The sequence below is a fragment of the Scleropages formosus genome, chromosome 7 (genome assembly GCF_900964775.1).
Source record: "Scleropages formosus chromosome 7, fSclFor1.1, whole genome shotgun sequence".
NCBI classification, from domain to species: domain Eukaryota; kingdom Metazoa; phylum Chordata; class Actinopteri; order Osteoglossiformes; family Osteoglossidae; genus Scleropages; species Scleropages formosus.
The window spans coordinates 24,893,054-24,908,377 of record NC_041812.1 but is presented as its reverse complement, the minus strand read 5'-3'; the positions used below and the strand labels follow the sequence as shown (position 1 = coordinate 24,908,377).

The following is a 15,324-nucleotide window of genomic DNA, read 5'->3' as shown; positions in this document are numbered from 1 at the left end:
ACAAGCAGCTGTCTCCAATCACGAGCATCACTTTCCATTTTCTCAGAGTTTCCCTGGTTGCCAGCTGTCATCTTATAAATTCAACTTTCCACTTACCATTAAGAGGATGTCCACTGTCGCTGTCCATTGAGCTCTGGTAGCAAGCGAGGTACCGTCTGCCTCTACACAGCCCTGATAAAAAAAAAAGAAAAAAACAACAGCGAATTAAAGCAATTGCATAAAATCCTGCCCTGCACCCAGGTTCATCTTAAGGTACCAGGTAAAACATTATGTTCTAATGATAATTATCCTACAACATGGTTATGTCACTACTGGTTGTTCCTATAACCAAGAAAAGATTTGGATATAATGCAAATTGTTTCAGAATGATCAGCACTTTAAAAACCCTGCCACAGACAGCCTTCTGAGCAAATTTAAAAAACCACAAACAAATTCGAACTGATGTTCAGTTCCGTATTCTCTACAAATAAGCTTGGACTATGAACAAGAGCAATACAAAAGACACAATTTATATGTAAATTAAAGCGTACCATGTTGGTTGTTCTTGTCAGTTCCCCTGCAAATAAACATTTATAAACAAAAATTAATTTGTAAAGAAACAGCCTTTACAAATCAGTTGGTTTCTATATACAACTGAGTGTGCATGTTTATTTAATCACAACCTGAGCTTCAATCCACAACAACGAGAGATGATTGCATGTCCATCAGGGAAAACTACAGCATGAATCATAGCCCAAACAAAGCGGTACTCTAAAATGACAAAACCAAGAATCTGTATGCATGCATTAAGAGCATCCTCCAGTTGCAAACTACATGCTCTGTTTCTCTGAGCAGAAAATTTATTTTTCAAGGTGCATGAGTAATTTAGTTTATGCCTGTTACAAATGCACAATCTACTGTCAATTTCATTTACAATTAATTTTTTTTTTCACAAACCTGTACATAAGAGGGAAAAAAACTGGGGAAAAAAATGAAGAAATGATTCATGTATTTGATGTGGCATATTGAACTACTGTGAAATTTGTGGAATTTTACAAATGAACACAGAAATATAGAGGGAGCAGGGAAATCTTTTACTACCTATGAGCAATAAAAAGAGTCCACGTACTGCATCTACACTCCAACTCGACCACAAGAGCGTGTTTCCAAAATCGACCACTAGATGTCGCCATTCACCCAAAAATGCTACTGTCGAAGCTCCTTCAATCGGTCGCTGCGCATGACAGCCCTACTTTGCAGGATGCTACTTACTCTTCGGCTCTTACAAACTCAACTCCGTTAGGCACAAGACAAAATTATTACTTTCAAAACATGACAGCAACAAAACTGGACGGATTCGGCATCTGTTCGCCCGCTGTCAACTGTCAACCGCTGTCAAAATCTGTAGGGCACAACAACTTTGTGTTCTAGGGAATGAAAACAGATGTCACGAACGTACAATATATATATATTCCATAGAAATGTGGAAATAGTATGGAAAAAAAAAAAACTTGTAAAACCTCGAACGCATCTACTGTGCGGCTTCACTAGCCAGCGTCATTGAGTGTAACTGTTTGGGGTTTAATTCATTTTCACAAATTACACCACCATGTGCGCGTCCCATGAGAGGGTAGAGTGTGTCAGCATTTAAAAGGTTGAACGTCATTGCTTCTTCAGCTGTCATTTCGTCCAACTTTTTTTTTTTTCGTCGCGGAAAGTCATCTACGAGTTAGATTAGGGCATAGCGAAATGAAAAGGTTAACTGTGCTTTGGGGGGGGGGGCTCTTGTTTTAAAAAATTACCTGTTACTCGCAGAGTTGGGGGGGGGGGTCATGATTTCCAGTAAAGTGGTTAAAGGGACGTGTGGAATGCACGGTCTCGGTCTCCTTCTCGTATTTCAGTGCCTGGGACTGTTGCAGGACGTGGATGGAGACTGCGCAGTCCGGCCTCGCTTCTCAAAGAAGGGTTGCGAAAACAGGGCGCGAGGCACCATTCGGTCCATCGCGCTGCTTCTCACAAAACGCACACACACACACACACACACACACACACGGACACGACACGCACGCACACGCTGACTCGTTCGTACGTATGATCATATAAGTAAAACCGCAGAAGAGGCTGCTGCGCTCTTTCTACACGGGACTCTCTTCACCGGACAAAAGATGGAGCGTGAACGTTTTTTCCGCCCCAGGCATCTGCTGAAAGTGTTTCTGCTGCAGCTGATCGCCTTCCAACAAGCGCTGGCTGCACCTTCGCCCATCATCAAGTTTCCCGGGGACGACACGGCGCCGCGGACGGACAAAGAAGTGGCGCTGGTGAGAGTCCGCTCTCCTCTCTGAGCACCGATGACTGCACCCTTCCTTCATTTACATTGCACTGGCGCGCCTTTTTTTGTTGGGGGGGGGAAACATTGTTTTTATTATTCTCTTACTTCGTAACGACTCTGTGTGTTTAAAGAAACTTAGTCTTCGCGAGACCGCACAAGAATTAGACCACACATACACAGAGGCTTTTACAATGTATTCGGCTTATGCCAAAGTAATCCTTGACAAGCGGCCCACGAAACATAACGTTGTGAGATACACGTATTAAGTTGCTCTGAAACAAATCAATACATACATATTATAATTATATGGTGTCATTAAGCCTACAGTCATTGCTCCGTAAGAGCGCTACGTTCCCGGCGGCGTCAGTGGGCGTGGCTATAGAAGTGGGCGTGGTCATAGAGAACGCCTGCCCAATAATAGTTCGCCTTTTCAAATGTACGAATTTTATACTGATCAATTATTAATGACCTGGTTTTGCCACGAGTGAACTGGAAGCAAATATTAAACAGAGTTACTAAAACAGACGTAGAAGGCCTGCTAATCACATACTTATGTGCTGTACTGCTGTTATCGCAAGATGTGCAGTTAATAAAAGAACAGAGGACCGTTTTTTTGAAAATAGCCCTTAGCTTAATTCATCGTTCATCCTGTAAGTTACGCCACAGACACCGCCAAAGTAAATATAACTATAGCACGATTTGTAACAATAATACAGACAGTAGGCCTATGGCCGTAACAAAGCTGACTATAACAGACACCAAATTGATGTCAACAGTCAAAATTTCATACCTGAAGACTTTCTTTGGACCAAAGATCCACCAACCCACCTTCCTGCTCGATTGTTTTTCACCTGAGAGGAACTGCCGACTGACAGGAAATTTATCTTTGCATGATAGTGAATTCTGTGGTAAAACTTGAGTTGTTTCATCTTTCTACGCCGTTATGTAGCCCCCTCTATAGGTATAGTGAGCCAAAAGACCTTTTAAAGTCTTTTTTGCCCACCTTGGTCAGTGTGCTGCTGCAGACACCCACCGGACCCCTCGAAGGTCCACATCTCGTCAAAGACTGTAGAAAGAAACAAGACCCCGTCACTGCGCGCGGCGAGGAAACCTTTAGGCCTGGTGTCTTCTACATCAGTTTCATAAATTAACTACCAGTTTCCCTCAGCATTTGACATTCATACAGAGCATAGAAACTGACGTTTCCTTCAAATAATAATAATTATCATGAGTGTATTTCTCGAAGATATGAGTAATGATGTTGGGATTTTGAATACAGTCTTGAACCAATAGCTTGAGACATTTGAAAGGATGCTTACAGTTGTAACTGTCCAAAAAAACTCTTTTGTTCTGGAATTAATGAACAGATTTATGAACATGCTGTATTTTATGTGTGAAAAGAAACGAGTGCAGATATGTGATGTTCCATGCAGTGGAAGGATTAAGTAGGCAGTTGGCAGCATAGTGGTTAGAGCTGTGGCTGCTGGATCCTAAAGCTGCAGGTTTGAGACTCATCTCTGGCTGTAGTACCCTTGAGTAAGATACTTACCCTAAAATTACTCCAGTGAAAATGTACCCAGCTGTATAAATGGGGGAATAATTGTAAGTAACTTAATAGTATATGACACTTTATGGAAAAGCATCTTTTAAATGAAGTAATGTGAAGTGTCACCATGAGGTGCCTTCCATAACATTAGGCCCGTTCACCATACATAATGCTAGTGAAGTCACAATATAAATGATATTTCTTGTAATTCTCATATTCAGTGCTGGAGCCCTTTGCTACTAGTAAAGTAAATCAAAATTCTAGCCTAACTATCCTTTATCATAACAAAATGTTATGTGTTTTTTTAACTACAGTATTTAATTCCTTTGCTTGTTCTTTATCATGCCTTTGTGGTCACCCTGCACATGTATCAACAGCTCTCTAAGACATGTTTGCCTCTCTTTAAAGCATTACCTGAACAAGTTTTATGGATGCCCAAAAGACAGATGTAACCTCATGGTGCTTAAAGACACACTGAAGAAAATGCAAAAGTTTTTCTCCCTGCAAGAGACTGGCGAGATTGATCAGAAGACATTGGAGATCATGAAGAAGCCTCGTTGCGGCGTACCGGATGTGGCCAATTACAACTTTTTCCCCAGAAAGCCAAAGTGGGAGAAGAATGCAGTTACATACAGGTAGAAAGGTTGTCCAAGGGAATGTTCTGTACCTTTCTCAAATGAAAAGCATGACTTTCATACAGTATTGCATCTAACTGTAGAAACAAAAGAATACATTTTCTTCTCTGCAGCCACTTCAAACTATTTGTGTTTTTGTTTTTTCACAATTCTACAACTGCCTGAACAGTGAGGTCAGTTTTTGTGAACACAGTTTTAAAGTTAAACAAAAACAGCGAAAAAAACGAACGGGATACAAAACCAAATGAACCACATCAGCAATCTGAGACGCTATAGACAGGATGGCGGACTGAATCATTTGCAAAGAATTTCAGACAGCTGACTCAGGGGCACAAACAAAACTCAAATCACCTGGGGAAGTCACAGCTCAGCATTTCAGTCTTCTGAGCAGAGAAGGACACAGTATGTGTCTTACAGTGTTTTCCAAACTCTTCATTATCATTACCCATAATTCTTTACAATTACATTTATTCATTTAGCAGACATTTTTCTCCAAAGTGACGTGCATCTCATAGAAAACACAATGTGTCCATTACATCAGCAGAAAGAGAGACGTAGATGCAGACACGTGATTCTAAAGTAACTTTCCACGATATGAACCAATGTACATATCACGAGTTGCTGCATGAAACTTTCTGAGTATCGACGATTCCTAATCACCTTCCTAGTAATATATATTTATATGTATATGTATAGGTGTATTTATTATATAAACATTTATGTTACTTTACATCTTTGTTGTATCTCTTGTCTTCCAGGCACTGCTGTCTCTTAAGGTCCTATGTTAACTATTGCCAAAAAATGTAGCACAGGCATTTAACAACATGTATAGTTGGTGTTTTTTAATATTTTAATAGTAAACTGTTTCTTCGAGTGTTGAAGTTCTGGCAATATTTATTCTGCCCTGCAGGATTTTAGGATACACTCCAGATCTGGATGAGGAAACGATAGATGATGCTTTTTTCCGGGCTTTCAAAGTTTGGAGTGATGTCACTCCACTCAAATTCACACGGATTATGGATGGAGAGGCGGACATAATGATCAACTTTGGACGCAATGGTATTTTAAAATTGTTTTCATTAATAAAGTCTTTGGCCACAAAGCGTAGCCTTTGGCGTCACTTAGGATGAGAAGGAATATGATTCATCATTTGAGGCTGATTTTTTATAGTTCAATTTTGTGGTCCATATCTTTCTCAATGTTGGCAGCACGATGGTAGTTTATGAATCCCTGAGAAAATATCCTTACAGGAAGGCAATTATAGACAAGAAAGGCAAGAAAAGTAAAAACAAACCAAAGCTATGTTCATCTTGGGTTTGTAGATTGGCGCACTTTGTGGTATAAGTGTTTATAGTCTAAACCACACTAGCAAAGGGAGGGCAAGCTTTAGACAATTATTCATCACGTGAGCAAAACTTATGGCATGCATAACCTCAGCTGGACTTGACCTGGAGGGAAACAGTGTAGCTGGCAAAGATGAGAACAAAAAACAGAGCACAGATGCTAGGAACAATTTTCATTACACACTCAGTGAACTCTGATATGTTACTGCAAGCCCATCAGATTTTACTGGCAGCAGTGTGCGTAGATGTTAGCATTTATAGTCAAAACAGTGTCAAAGACCCAAGTATTTGGTCTGAGACGACGGGCTGAAAGAAGTGGCCGGAACCCAGTTGTTTAACAAATGGAAACATGATTTAGCATGCTTATCTCATCTGCAGAGCATGGAGATGGATATCCCTTTGATGGAAAAGATGGACTTCTGGCTCACGCTTTTGCCCCTGGTGTTGGCATCGGAGGTGACTCCCACTTTGATGACGATGAACAGTGGACACTGGGAGAGGGACAAGGTATTCTAATCAGTTGTTTCCACTTCATACCAAAAGTGATCTTCTTACTGCAGCTATGACTATAATAATCTAGCTTGAAAATCCTTCTCATAAACTACCTTCAAAAATGATATTCTACCTTGACATTAAAGGTCATCTTTTAGGAAACCAGGTAATCCTAGAGGGAGCATCTGTGTCTTTGCGCACAACCCTATGTCCTCCGTGCCATGCAGGCGCTGCCTGATATAAATTCAAAAATTAAAGGGGCTCAGTAGTGTAATCTCTTGTCTTTTTCTCTGTCTGCTAATGGGCTTCCTTCAGTGGTGAAGGTGAAGTATGGAAATGCAGATGGGGAGTTCTGTAAGTTTCCGTTCCACTTCATGGGAAAGGACTACACAAGCTGTACATCTGAAGGCCGTGACGATGGCTTCCTCTGGTGCTCCACCACGTACAACTTTGACGAGGATGGAAAATACGGCTTCTGTCCCCACGAACGTGAGTGTGGCGTGACGCAGATAAGAGACTGCTATACAGTAAATACAGTAGAAACGGAACAACAGTAAACCGCTGTTATGCATTTTTTGCATATCAGTTTTTTGAAATTCAGCTAGATGAGATTACATTTAGGAAGTCATAAATTCATTTTCACACATAGTATTTTCTTGTAGGTCTTACATTTACTCATTTAGCTGATGCTTTTCTCCAAAGCAACTTACAACGTTAAGCTGTCTATCATTTTTCACATATCTATGTAATTATTTCTACAGTTGGGTAAGTTTACAGGAACAATTCAGGGTAAATACCTTGCTCAAGGGTTCTACAGCAGGAGGTAGGATCAAACCCTACAAACCTGTCATAGTCAAACCTGTGACTCTTGGGTCCAAAGGCAGCAGCTCAAACCTCGACGTTACCAGCTGCTGCAGGCCTTAAACTGGTTACTGTGAAATACAGGAGAGGTCCCAGAAAACTGGCACTTTATTCGACTACGAATAATTTCATACTTTCCTCAGTCTACCTAAAGGTCTAAATTTAAAGCAAAGTCAGAACATTCGTCATTAATTTGTGCATATGTCCTTTATGTTCAGGGTGACAAGGTTTGCTCTACGTGGAGGTCGTTCCTGACCCTATTAGTATTAGTATTAGTCCTCTTCTATTAGAATCAGAAGAACCATTTACTGCTGTTCTGCAGCATTTTCCATTACTTTAAAATAAAATAAGCAATTGGCCTGATTGGCCTAAGAAAATAAGCAGCCTGTGCTGCTGTGGTTTGAGCTGGCCCATTATAGAGAGCTCAGTGATCCTAGTATAAATTGTACTTTACAGAAATTAGTATTTTCTGTGACAGGAATAATATTGCTCAGTAGGGTCCCAGCAGATTAAACAAATGAGGCGTAGTGAGTTTACTGACAGGCTAAGTAGTTCCTGTCTGTTTGAAAGGTTTTTAACATGAAAAAGAAAATGTGATTTCGGTGAAGTCACTGGAGTGTTTACAGCACTGCAGATATTATCTGGTGACAAACAACATAAATATTCACAAGTGTAGGCAGATTTGGAGCCTGGAAACAGTACACAACATTATACTGAAAGTTAATAGTATTTTCCTGTGAAATATGTCATGACTTACATTGTGACCCAAGGAATGGTCAGACAGTCACTTTTCATGTATAGTATTTATATTTTATCAAAAAACTTAAAAGCCTGACTTTTCTTTTATATTTTATTCCAACAGAGTCACTAGAAGAAAATTGATTGCCCCCACTTCGAAGTATGGGGTTATGGTGATAGTGAAGAACAGCAATATCGTTTCCACTGAACTGTGTGTCATTGCTATTGTGGGACTGATGCTCAAATATGGTGTGTTGCGTCTGTGTTGCAGTGCTGTTCACCATGGCCGGAAATGCGGAGGGGGCCCCGTGTAAATTCCCATTCGCCTTCCAAGGAGAGAAGTATGATAGCTGCACCACAGTGGGCAGAGATGACGGCTACCGCTGGTGTGCCACCACTGAGGATTATGATCGAGACAAGAAGTATGGCTTCTGTCCAGAGACCGGTGAGCTCTGCTTTCTCCACTGCTGGATCAGATCTGCAGCTTGCACAAGGTCCTAAGGGTAACTGCTATTCTACAGACAGTTGTAAGGCTCTGTTACTTCCTGAAATGCGTGGCAATCACTTCGTAAGTGGACAGATGCACTTCTTAGGCATGGAGCGCCTCTTTTCTTTCGCACATTTTCTTCTGCCTGATTTATCAGGTTGACACCTACTGTGGAATAAACAAAAAAGCCAGGTTAGTTTGTTTAATTTACACACACATGCATTGTCTGAAACCGCTCATCCCAAGCAGGCTTGCGGCAAACCAGAGCCTAACCCAGCAACACAGGGCACAAGGTTGGAGGGGGAGGGGACACACCCAGGATGGGACACCCGTCCATCGCAAGTCACTCCAAGACCCACCAAACAGCGGCACCTAGCCAAACCCACTGCACCACCACACCCCTCGGTTAATTTCACTAGCTTTTAAATTTAACCTCGCCAGCATTTTTATGGACGAGGTGACGAAAACAAACACAGTCACATTAGGCATAATAACAATTCTTGGTTGCTCACTTACCGCCATGTCTATTTCCAATTAAAAATACAAATTGTTTTGCAAGAATAGGCAGCAAAGTCTCGCAGTGTGACAAATTCTTTAAACAAAATCCATCTGCTCGTAGAAACTAGAAGTTCACATTAAAAAGTGCAAGCTATGCTTCTATCCTGCCCCACATCCCAAAAAAAAACAGAAACATAGCACATTCTTGCGCAGTCTGGGGATGTGTTGTGTCTGGAAATGCACTATTTATCGAAGCCCCAAACCGAGCCTGTCCACAGACAGTTATACTACCAACACTGGTAAAAAAATGGTTAAGGCAGACCACGTACTTCATTCATACACCATACCACCACTGACATCTTTTGTTGCGTGTTCCATGCAGCCATGTCGACAGTCGGCGGCAACGCAGAGGGAGCGCCTTGCGCTTTCCCCTTCAAATTTCTGGGCGACAACTACGACAGCTGCACTTCCTCTGGCCGCAGTGACGGGAAGATGTGGTGTGCCACCACGCAGAGTTATGATGAAGACCGCAAGTGGGGGTTCTGTCCAGATCAAGGTACAGTACACACTGTACTCAACCAGAGCCCCTGCTAAACCACGCTAAGCTTAAAGTGACTTACGAGGGGGAAAGTGAGAAAGTCAGTTTGAGTGCGGTCACTTTCCCAAGCTTGAAGCACTCCGGTGTTAAGGACTGAGATGTTTCTTCTGACAGGCCAGGTGTGTCTGAGTCTGTTGTCACTGGTACATGGATGAGTGACTCACTGCAAAGTGGCGTATCTACCATTGTAAACCATCTTGGCTGAATAAGGTGTGGGCTGGTATTGCTGCAGTGTTCATTGGAAGTCACTTTGGAGAAAAGCGTCTGCTAAATGACTCAATGTTTATGTGTTTCCCCTTCTTCCTCCAGGATACAGCCTCTTCCTGGTGGCAGCTCATGAGTTTGGCCATGCTTTGGGGCTAGAGCACTCGCAGGACCCCGGGGCACTGATGGCCCCAATTTACACCTACACCAAGCATTTCAGGCTGTCCAACGATGACATTAGAGGCATTCAGGAGCTCTATGGTACAGCGTGAAGGCAAAGCACATTCAGATAATGTTGAGAACACAGCACATTTCAGAATGTGGGGCAGCTGGTAGCGTAGTAGTTTCAGCTGTTCCCTTTGCACCCAAAGGTTCAAATCCTGCTTCTGGCTATTGTACCCTTGAGCAATGTACTTACCCTAAATTGCTCCAGTAAAATTACCCAGCTGTGTAAATGGGTCAATAATTGTAGATAGCTTAATATTGTCAGTCGCTTTGGAGAAAAGTGTTGGCTTTAATGTCAGTGATGAAACTGGCAAGATTTACTAAGTTGAGGGATAGCCTTTTCCAAGGAAATGTACTGTGATATCAAGTGAAACATACGCTATATGGTATTACTGAACATTGGAATGATCTCCAGTGCTTTCTTATTGCTTGATTTATACTTGAGGCTAAATAGAGTTAACTAAGAGGAAGTCTCCACTACCAGGGGTTCCAACGGACAAGCCGCTACCACCCACCCAGGGTCCGGTTACCCCCATGGACCTGTGTAATGAAGACATTTCCTTTGATGCGATCGCCCAAATCAGGGGGGAGACGTTCTTCTTTAAAGACAGGTAACCACAGTAAATGAGTGAAACACGAGATAAATAACAGGCCCAAAGAGGTAGAGGATCGAAGTAAAGCAGGAAGTTCCTTCTCGCAAATTTGTTTGTTCTTCACTCTCATATTTTGCGTAGTCATCATTTCTTCCTCACAGTTCAGGGGAGAGGGTTACCTCATATCTGTGGGCGCCTCTGGGTTCGGTATCCAAAGCAAACAGTACGGCAGACGAAGCAGAAAAGGCAACACTCATACTGCCAGCCCACTCTCCCCCAGACCAGAGCCAAAGCTCTCAGTACCACCCACAAACCCTGCACGTTAAAGTAAGATTTGTGTTCGTTCCTTTCCGAACGCTTCTCTGTAGAGCCCTGATATCACAGCATTTTACCTTTTCAGGGTGTAGCTTACAGCTCGGCGTGTTTCAGTAGCACATTTTTAAGTGTACTGCTTTCTGAGATCAAGAGGAGCTTCCTTTCATAAGGGTGAAGCATCCAAAATCCGAGGACCGAAACTGAATGCAATGAGCCCGTGGATCAGTCTAGGTTTTAATGGAATTTCATAAATCAAATTTACCTGAAGTGAAAAGGTACGGATGCGATGCTTTCAGTTACCTCACAAGTTTGCTGCGTGGCTGTCTTTTGTTTTTGAAAGTAAATGATGTGTGAAAAATTGTAAGTCTAATGTTCAACACCCCGCTGCAATGAACGAGAGGTACATCGTCCACTAGTATTTTACTAGAACACTGTTCACACCAGCGTGCAAAAATATCACTTTTTAAAACTGGGTATTAGATTTAAGGTACTCATTATTATAGGAGATCATTAATTATACAGAGGAAGCCGATGATGTGTAAATTGATCATTCACTCAGCCACCCTTCAAGAAGAGCCCAGCGAGGTACCTGGTGTACAATGGGAACCTGGGCTTATGTGGCTTCACACAGTCTGTGACCTTCATGGCCCTCCTCCCGTCCTTACAGGTTCTTATTCAGGACAGCCAATTTCAGGGCCAAAATCAATGGACCTATGCTGCTGGCCACCTTCTGGAGTGAGCTTCCGGAGAAGATTGATGCTGCGTATGAGAACCCGCTGGAGGAGACTACCGTGTTCTTCTCAGGTACAAAGTGTGTCGTACATTACTGAAGCGGCACAATCCATTCACCACATCACCGAGTGCTGGTGAACTATAGCTGCCCTTAAGCAGGATAGCTGGTAGTGTAGTGGTTAGCTCAGCTGCCTTTGGACCCTCAAGTCACAGGTTTGAATCTTATCTCCAGCTATAGTACCCTTGAGAAAGGTACTTACCCTAAATTGCTCCAGCAGAATTATCCAGCTGTATAAGTGGATAAATACTTGTAGGTGTATTAACATTGTATAAGCTCTGGTGTGTTGGGACAAGCAGTTGTGGACATTGTGTGGAATAACAATGTAAGTCACTTTGGGTGAAAAGCATCAGAAAAAAATGAATAAATGTAACTGCATGGATGAGAGGCTGCTAAAAAGTCCTGATGGGTAGTGGTTTTGATCTGTGCTGACCTTTGTAGCATCTTCCTTGCCTCTTTTAATGTAAGTCCATTGGCATCGTCTCTGTTTGTGAGCAAAACTCGGTGACCGTGGGCTGCAGTGAAGCAAAACGATTTATTCTATCTGCAGATGGGTAGCGTTCAATAATGGCCAGATTCATGATCGAAATGACAGCAGACTTATTCCCATACAAGTGCACCCACTGCACAGAAACAGTTCTTAACCTCTCAAGTTCATACTAGACGTTTTTAAGCAAGCATGGTGAGCATACATTGTCTCCAAGTTTAATTCTACCAAAAAATAGTCGCCGATCGCCGTGAACCATGAACGCCGAATTAATACAACTAATGCGCTACTCCACAACGTAGTCCTATTAAAGCAGCCTTTTAGATCTGCTTTTAGTAATACGAGTGGGGCTAATTGAAGTGGTCAGTACACTGGTACCTTTTCCCAGTTCCCCATTTAATTGGGTCTACTGTGTGTGTCCTTGTCTAGGGAACGAGGTGTGGATTTACAAGGCCAGTACGCTGGAGAGGGGGTATCCCAAGAGGATCTCATCCATGGGGCTGCCAGCAGACTTACAGCGCCTGGATGCTGCCTTCTCGTTCAGCAAGAGCAAGAAGACCTACTTATTTGCTGGAGATAACTTCTGGAGGTGATCCTTCCCGTACTTGATCTTCCCAACCACTTTGCTCATTCTGTTTGATGTCAGCACGTGTTTCGCGTGGTTTTCCGACACACTTTCAGCATTCACAACAGTCCTTCTTATTGATCAGTGGTATTGAAAGGACCGCCTGTATCCAGCACCGCTGAATCAGTTTTTCTCATCCAGTATTTTCAAAATGTTGGTTTTGTTGCGGGGGTGCGGTGGCGCAGTGGGTTGGACCACAGTCCTGCTCTCCGGTGGGTCTGGGGTTCGAGTCCCGCTTGGGGTGCCTTGCGATGGACTGGTGTCCCGTCCTGGGTGTGTCCCCTCCCCCTCTGGCCTTACGCCCTGTGTTACCGGGTAGGCTCCGGTTCCCCGTGACCCTGTATGGGACAAGCGGTTATGAAAATGTGTGTGTGTGTGTGTGTGTGTGTGTGTGTGTGTGTGTGTGTGTGTGTGTGTGTGTGTGTGTGTGGTTTTGTTGCGCCTATGGAGCACACAGAACTGGAAAATATATTTAAATGTTATTCACTTTGTATTCCGTATAAGAGCACGGCCTGAAATTAATTCATCAATCTCCCAGGTACAACGAAGCCAAGAAAAAGATGGACCCGGGCTTCCCCAAGCTTATTGCAGAATCCTGGAATGGCATCCCAGATAACCTAGACGCTGCACTCAACCTGAATGGGCATGGTATGGGCAAACACACGGCTGCCTCACCGCTCGGGCCTCTCCTCTATGTAACTGACTCAACCGTACGTTGCTTGCAGTTACGAACCGGCACCTAGTCGTTTTCATCGTGTGTGGCACCTTTCCTTTGTCAGCAGCCGGGTTTTCACTACAAGAAGACCAACGAGGAGAAACCGGGCGAGTGGCGTAACGACTGAGCAACGCATTTGGAAACTGCGGCAGGGCTTACCCTTGTTCCGCTCCAGGCTTTCCTGTGCTGCGCCTTCTCCTCCTCCACACACACACACATATATAACTTACAGTTCCTCAACATCCTCAGAAAACATTTAATAGAGTGAGCCTGTGTTTCCTCACAAAGGCCCCTCTGTCTGCTCCCTAATTAATCAGCACAGAGCATGCTGGGTAGGCGCTGCTTCAACAGCTTCTTTTCCTTGCAGCTCTTCTGGTTTTGCCCTCCCCTCCAAGCACCCCTACTGTACTCCGCTGGTCTAGCTAATTCGGAGCTGCCGAGGAATCACATGAAGCCTCGAGAACATGCACCCCACTTTAATGGATCCCTCGGTGGAGCACGTTAAGGAGTTGTCATGTGGCCTTGTGGGAAATTTTCTTGACAGTGTTCCTTTTCTGTAAATTAGAACCACAGGAGGCCTCTTACCACTGTACCCAGAGATGTTTATAAGTGAGTTACTCAACATTCTCTTCTTTTTTTACAGGGCACAGCTACTTTTTCAAAGACGGATACTATCTCAAACTAGACGACACGAGCCTCAAAATTGTCAAAGTCGGGGACGTCAAAATGGACTGGCTGGGCTGCTAAGCACTAAATGTTAAATGGTAGGCGCTGGTGCTGTGGGGGCCCTGGTCGGGGTGACCCGCTGTGAGAGGCCACCGCACGCTTCACTACGGCTGGTAACATCATATGTGCTTAATCACACTTACCAGCGTATTTTCCTTCTTTAACACGGAAATTTAATTCAACGTTTGGTTCTTGTTGTCAAACTGAATATAGGTTATGGAATGGATTTTTAAAACTGTATTATATCACTTGTAATTTAGATTTTTTGATAAACTCGTGTTCGACTGGTCTGATTTAGATTTATACTGTTCACCCTGAAATAACTCGGACTGTATTTTATATGGTAGGAGTGCAAACTGAAACACTGGTACTTGCCTTATAGTAAACTGGCATCAGGTACGTCCATACTGAAGCCAGGTGAGATGTCGACGTCTTCGCTCCAAAAGACGGACATTTATCATTCTGTGTTTGATCACAGGTGAAATGTGTCTTATCAGATCAGTATTAAGTCTCTGTTACTCTTGTTTGTTAATGTTAAAGAAAGGTTTTAAGGCACGGGTTGCCCAAAGGTTATGTGTAGTGTGTTGCATGATGGAGTCATGACAGAAATATACCATTAAAGTGTTGTTCAGTAACAACTGATCTTACTGCTGTCATTACTTTTCTGTCCCTTTTTTAAGTTTTCTGTTAGTTTTCTCACTGCTGTAGCTTATTTTTATATTTAAAAGTAAAATTAAATATCCATTTCATTTTTTTATATTGGCTAAATTCAGACAGTCCTTACGGAGTGGGAATGACTATAAAACCTCTGTTTTCTCACACATGCTCTGGTCAAGGCTTTGGGATATATAATCTGTTCTCTTAAGGAAAACAAACTCTGGTATATGCCTTGGCCCAGCCCCTTTTTTTAAAATATTGTGCATGTTTGTTTAAAATAATAAATGCCAATAAGGACATTCATAATTCTTGCTCTCAATTTTAAACATTCCAGTTTGCAACAGAGGTCATGCTTTTGGGTGGCCTTGGAGTTATTACAAAAAAATGATTCCCTTTCTTACTGATCTTTGAGGTCATTACAAGGTCATTATTATTATTATTACTAGAACAATAATAATAATAGTACTGTCATTATTAGTTG

The 15,324-nt window shown here is 42.7% G+C and overlaps 1 protein-coding gene across 1 annotated transcript; it reads left to right on the top strand.

Annotated features, from left to right (window-relative positions):
- Window positions 1-1,833: 1,833 nt before the first annotated feature.
- LOC108926353 (72 kDa type IV collagenase-like) lies at window positions 1,834-14,828 on the top strand. The gene is made up of 13 exons (XM_018739020.2): window positions 1,834-2,297; window positions 4,263-4,489; window positions 5,400-5,548; window positions 6,211-6,339; window positions 6,640-6,813; window positions 8,195-8,368; window positions 9,291-9,464; window positions 9,816-9,971; window positions 10,420-10,546; window positions 11,511-11,647; window positions 12,550-12,709; window positions 13,284-13,393; window positions 14,104-14,828. The coding sequence occupies exons 1-13, from the start codon at window positions 2,145-2,147 to the stop codon at window positions 14,205-14,207; spliced, it is 1,974 nt and encodes a 657-aa protein (XP_018594536.1). The 5' UTR covers window positions 1,834-2,144; the 3' UTR covers window positions 14,208-14,828.
- The last annotated feature ends 496 nt before the right edge of the window (window positions 14,829-15,324 follow it).

Excerpts from the sequence above, each read along its gene's own strand:
- LOC108926353 (XM_018739020.2), top strand. The coding sequence starts at position 2,145 with ATGGAGCGTGAACGTTTTTTCCGCCCCAGGCATCTGCTGAAAGTGTTT. Across the intron at positions 4,490-5,399 it reads AAGAATGCAGTTACATACAG|GATTTTAGGATACACTCCAG; the intron begins GTAGAAAGGTTG and ends TCTGCCCTGCAG. Across the intron at positions 13,394-14,103 it reads ACTCAACCTGAATGGGCATG|GGCACAGCTACTTTTTCAAA; the intron begins GTATGGGCAAAC and ends CTTTTTTTACAG.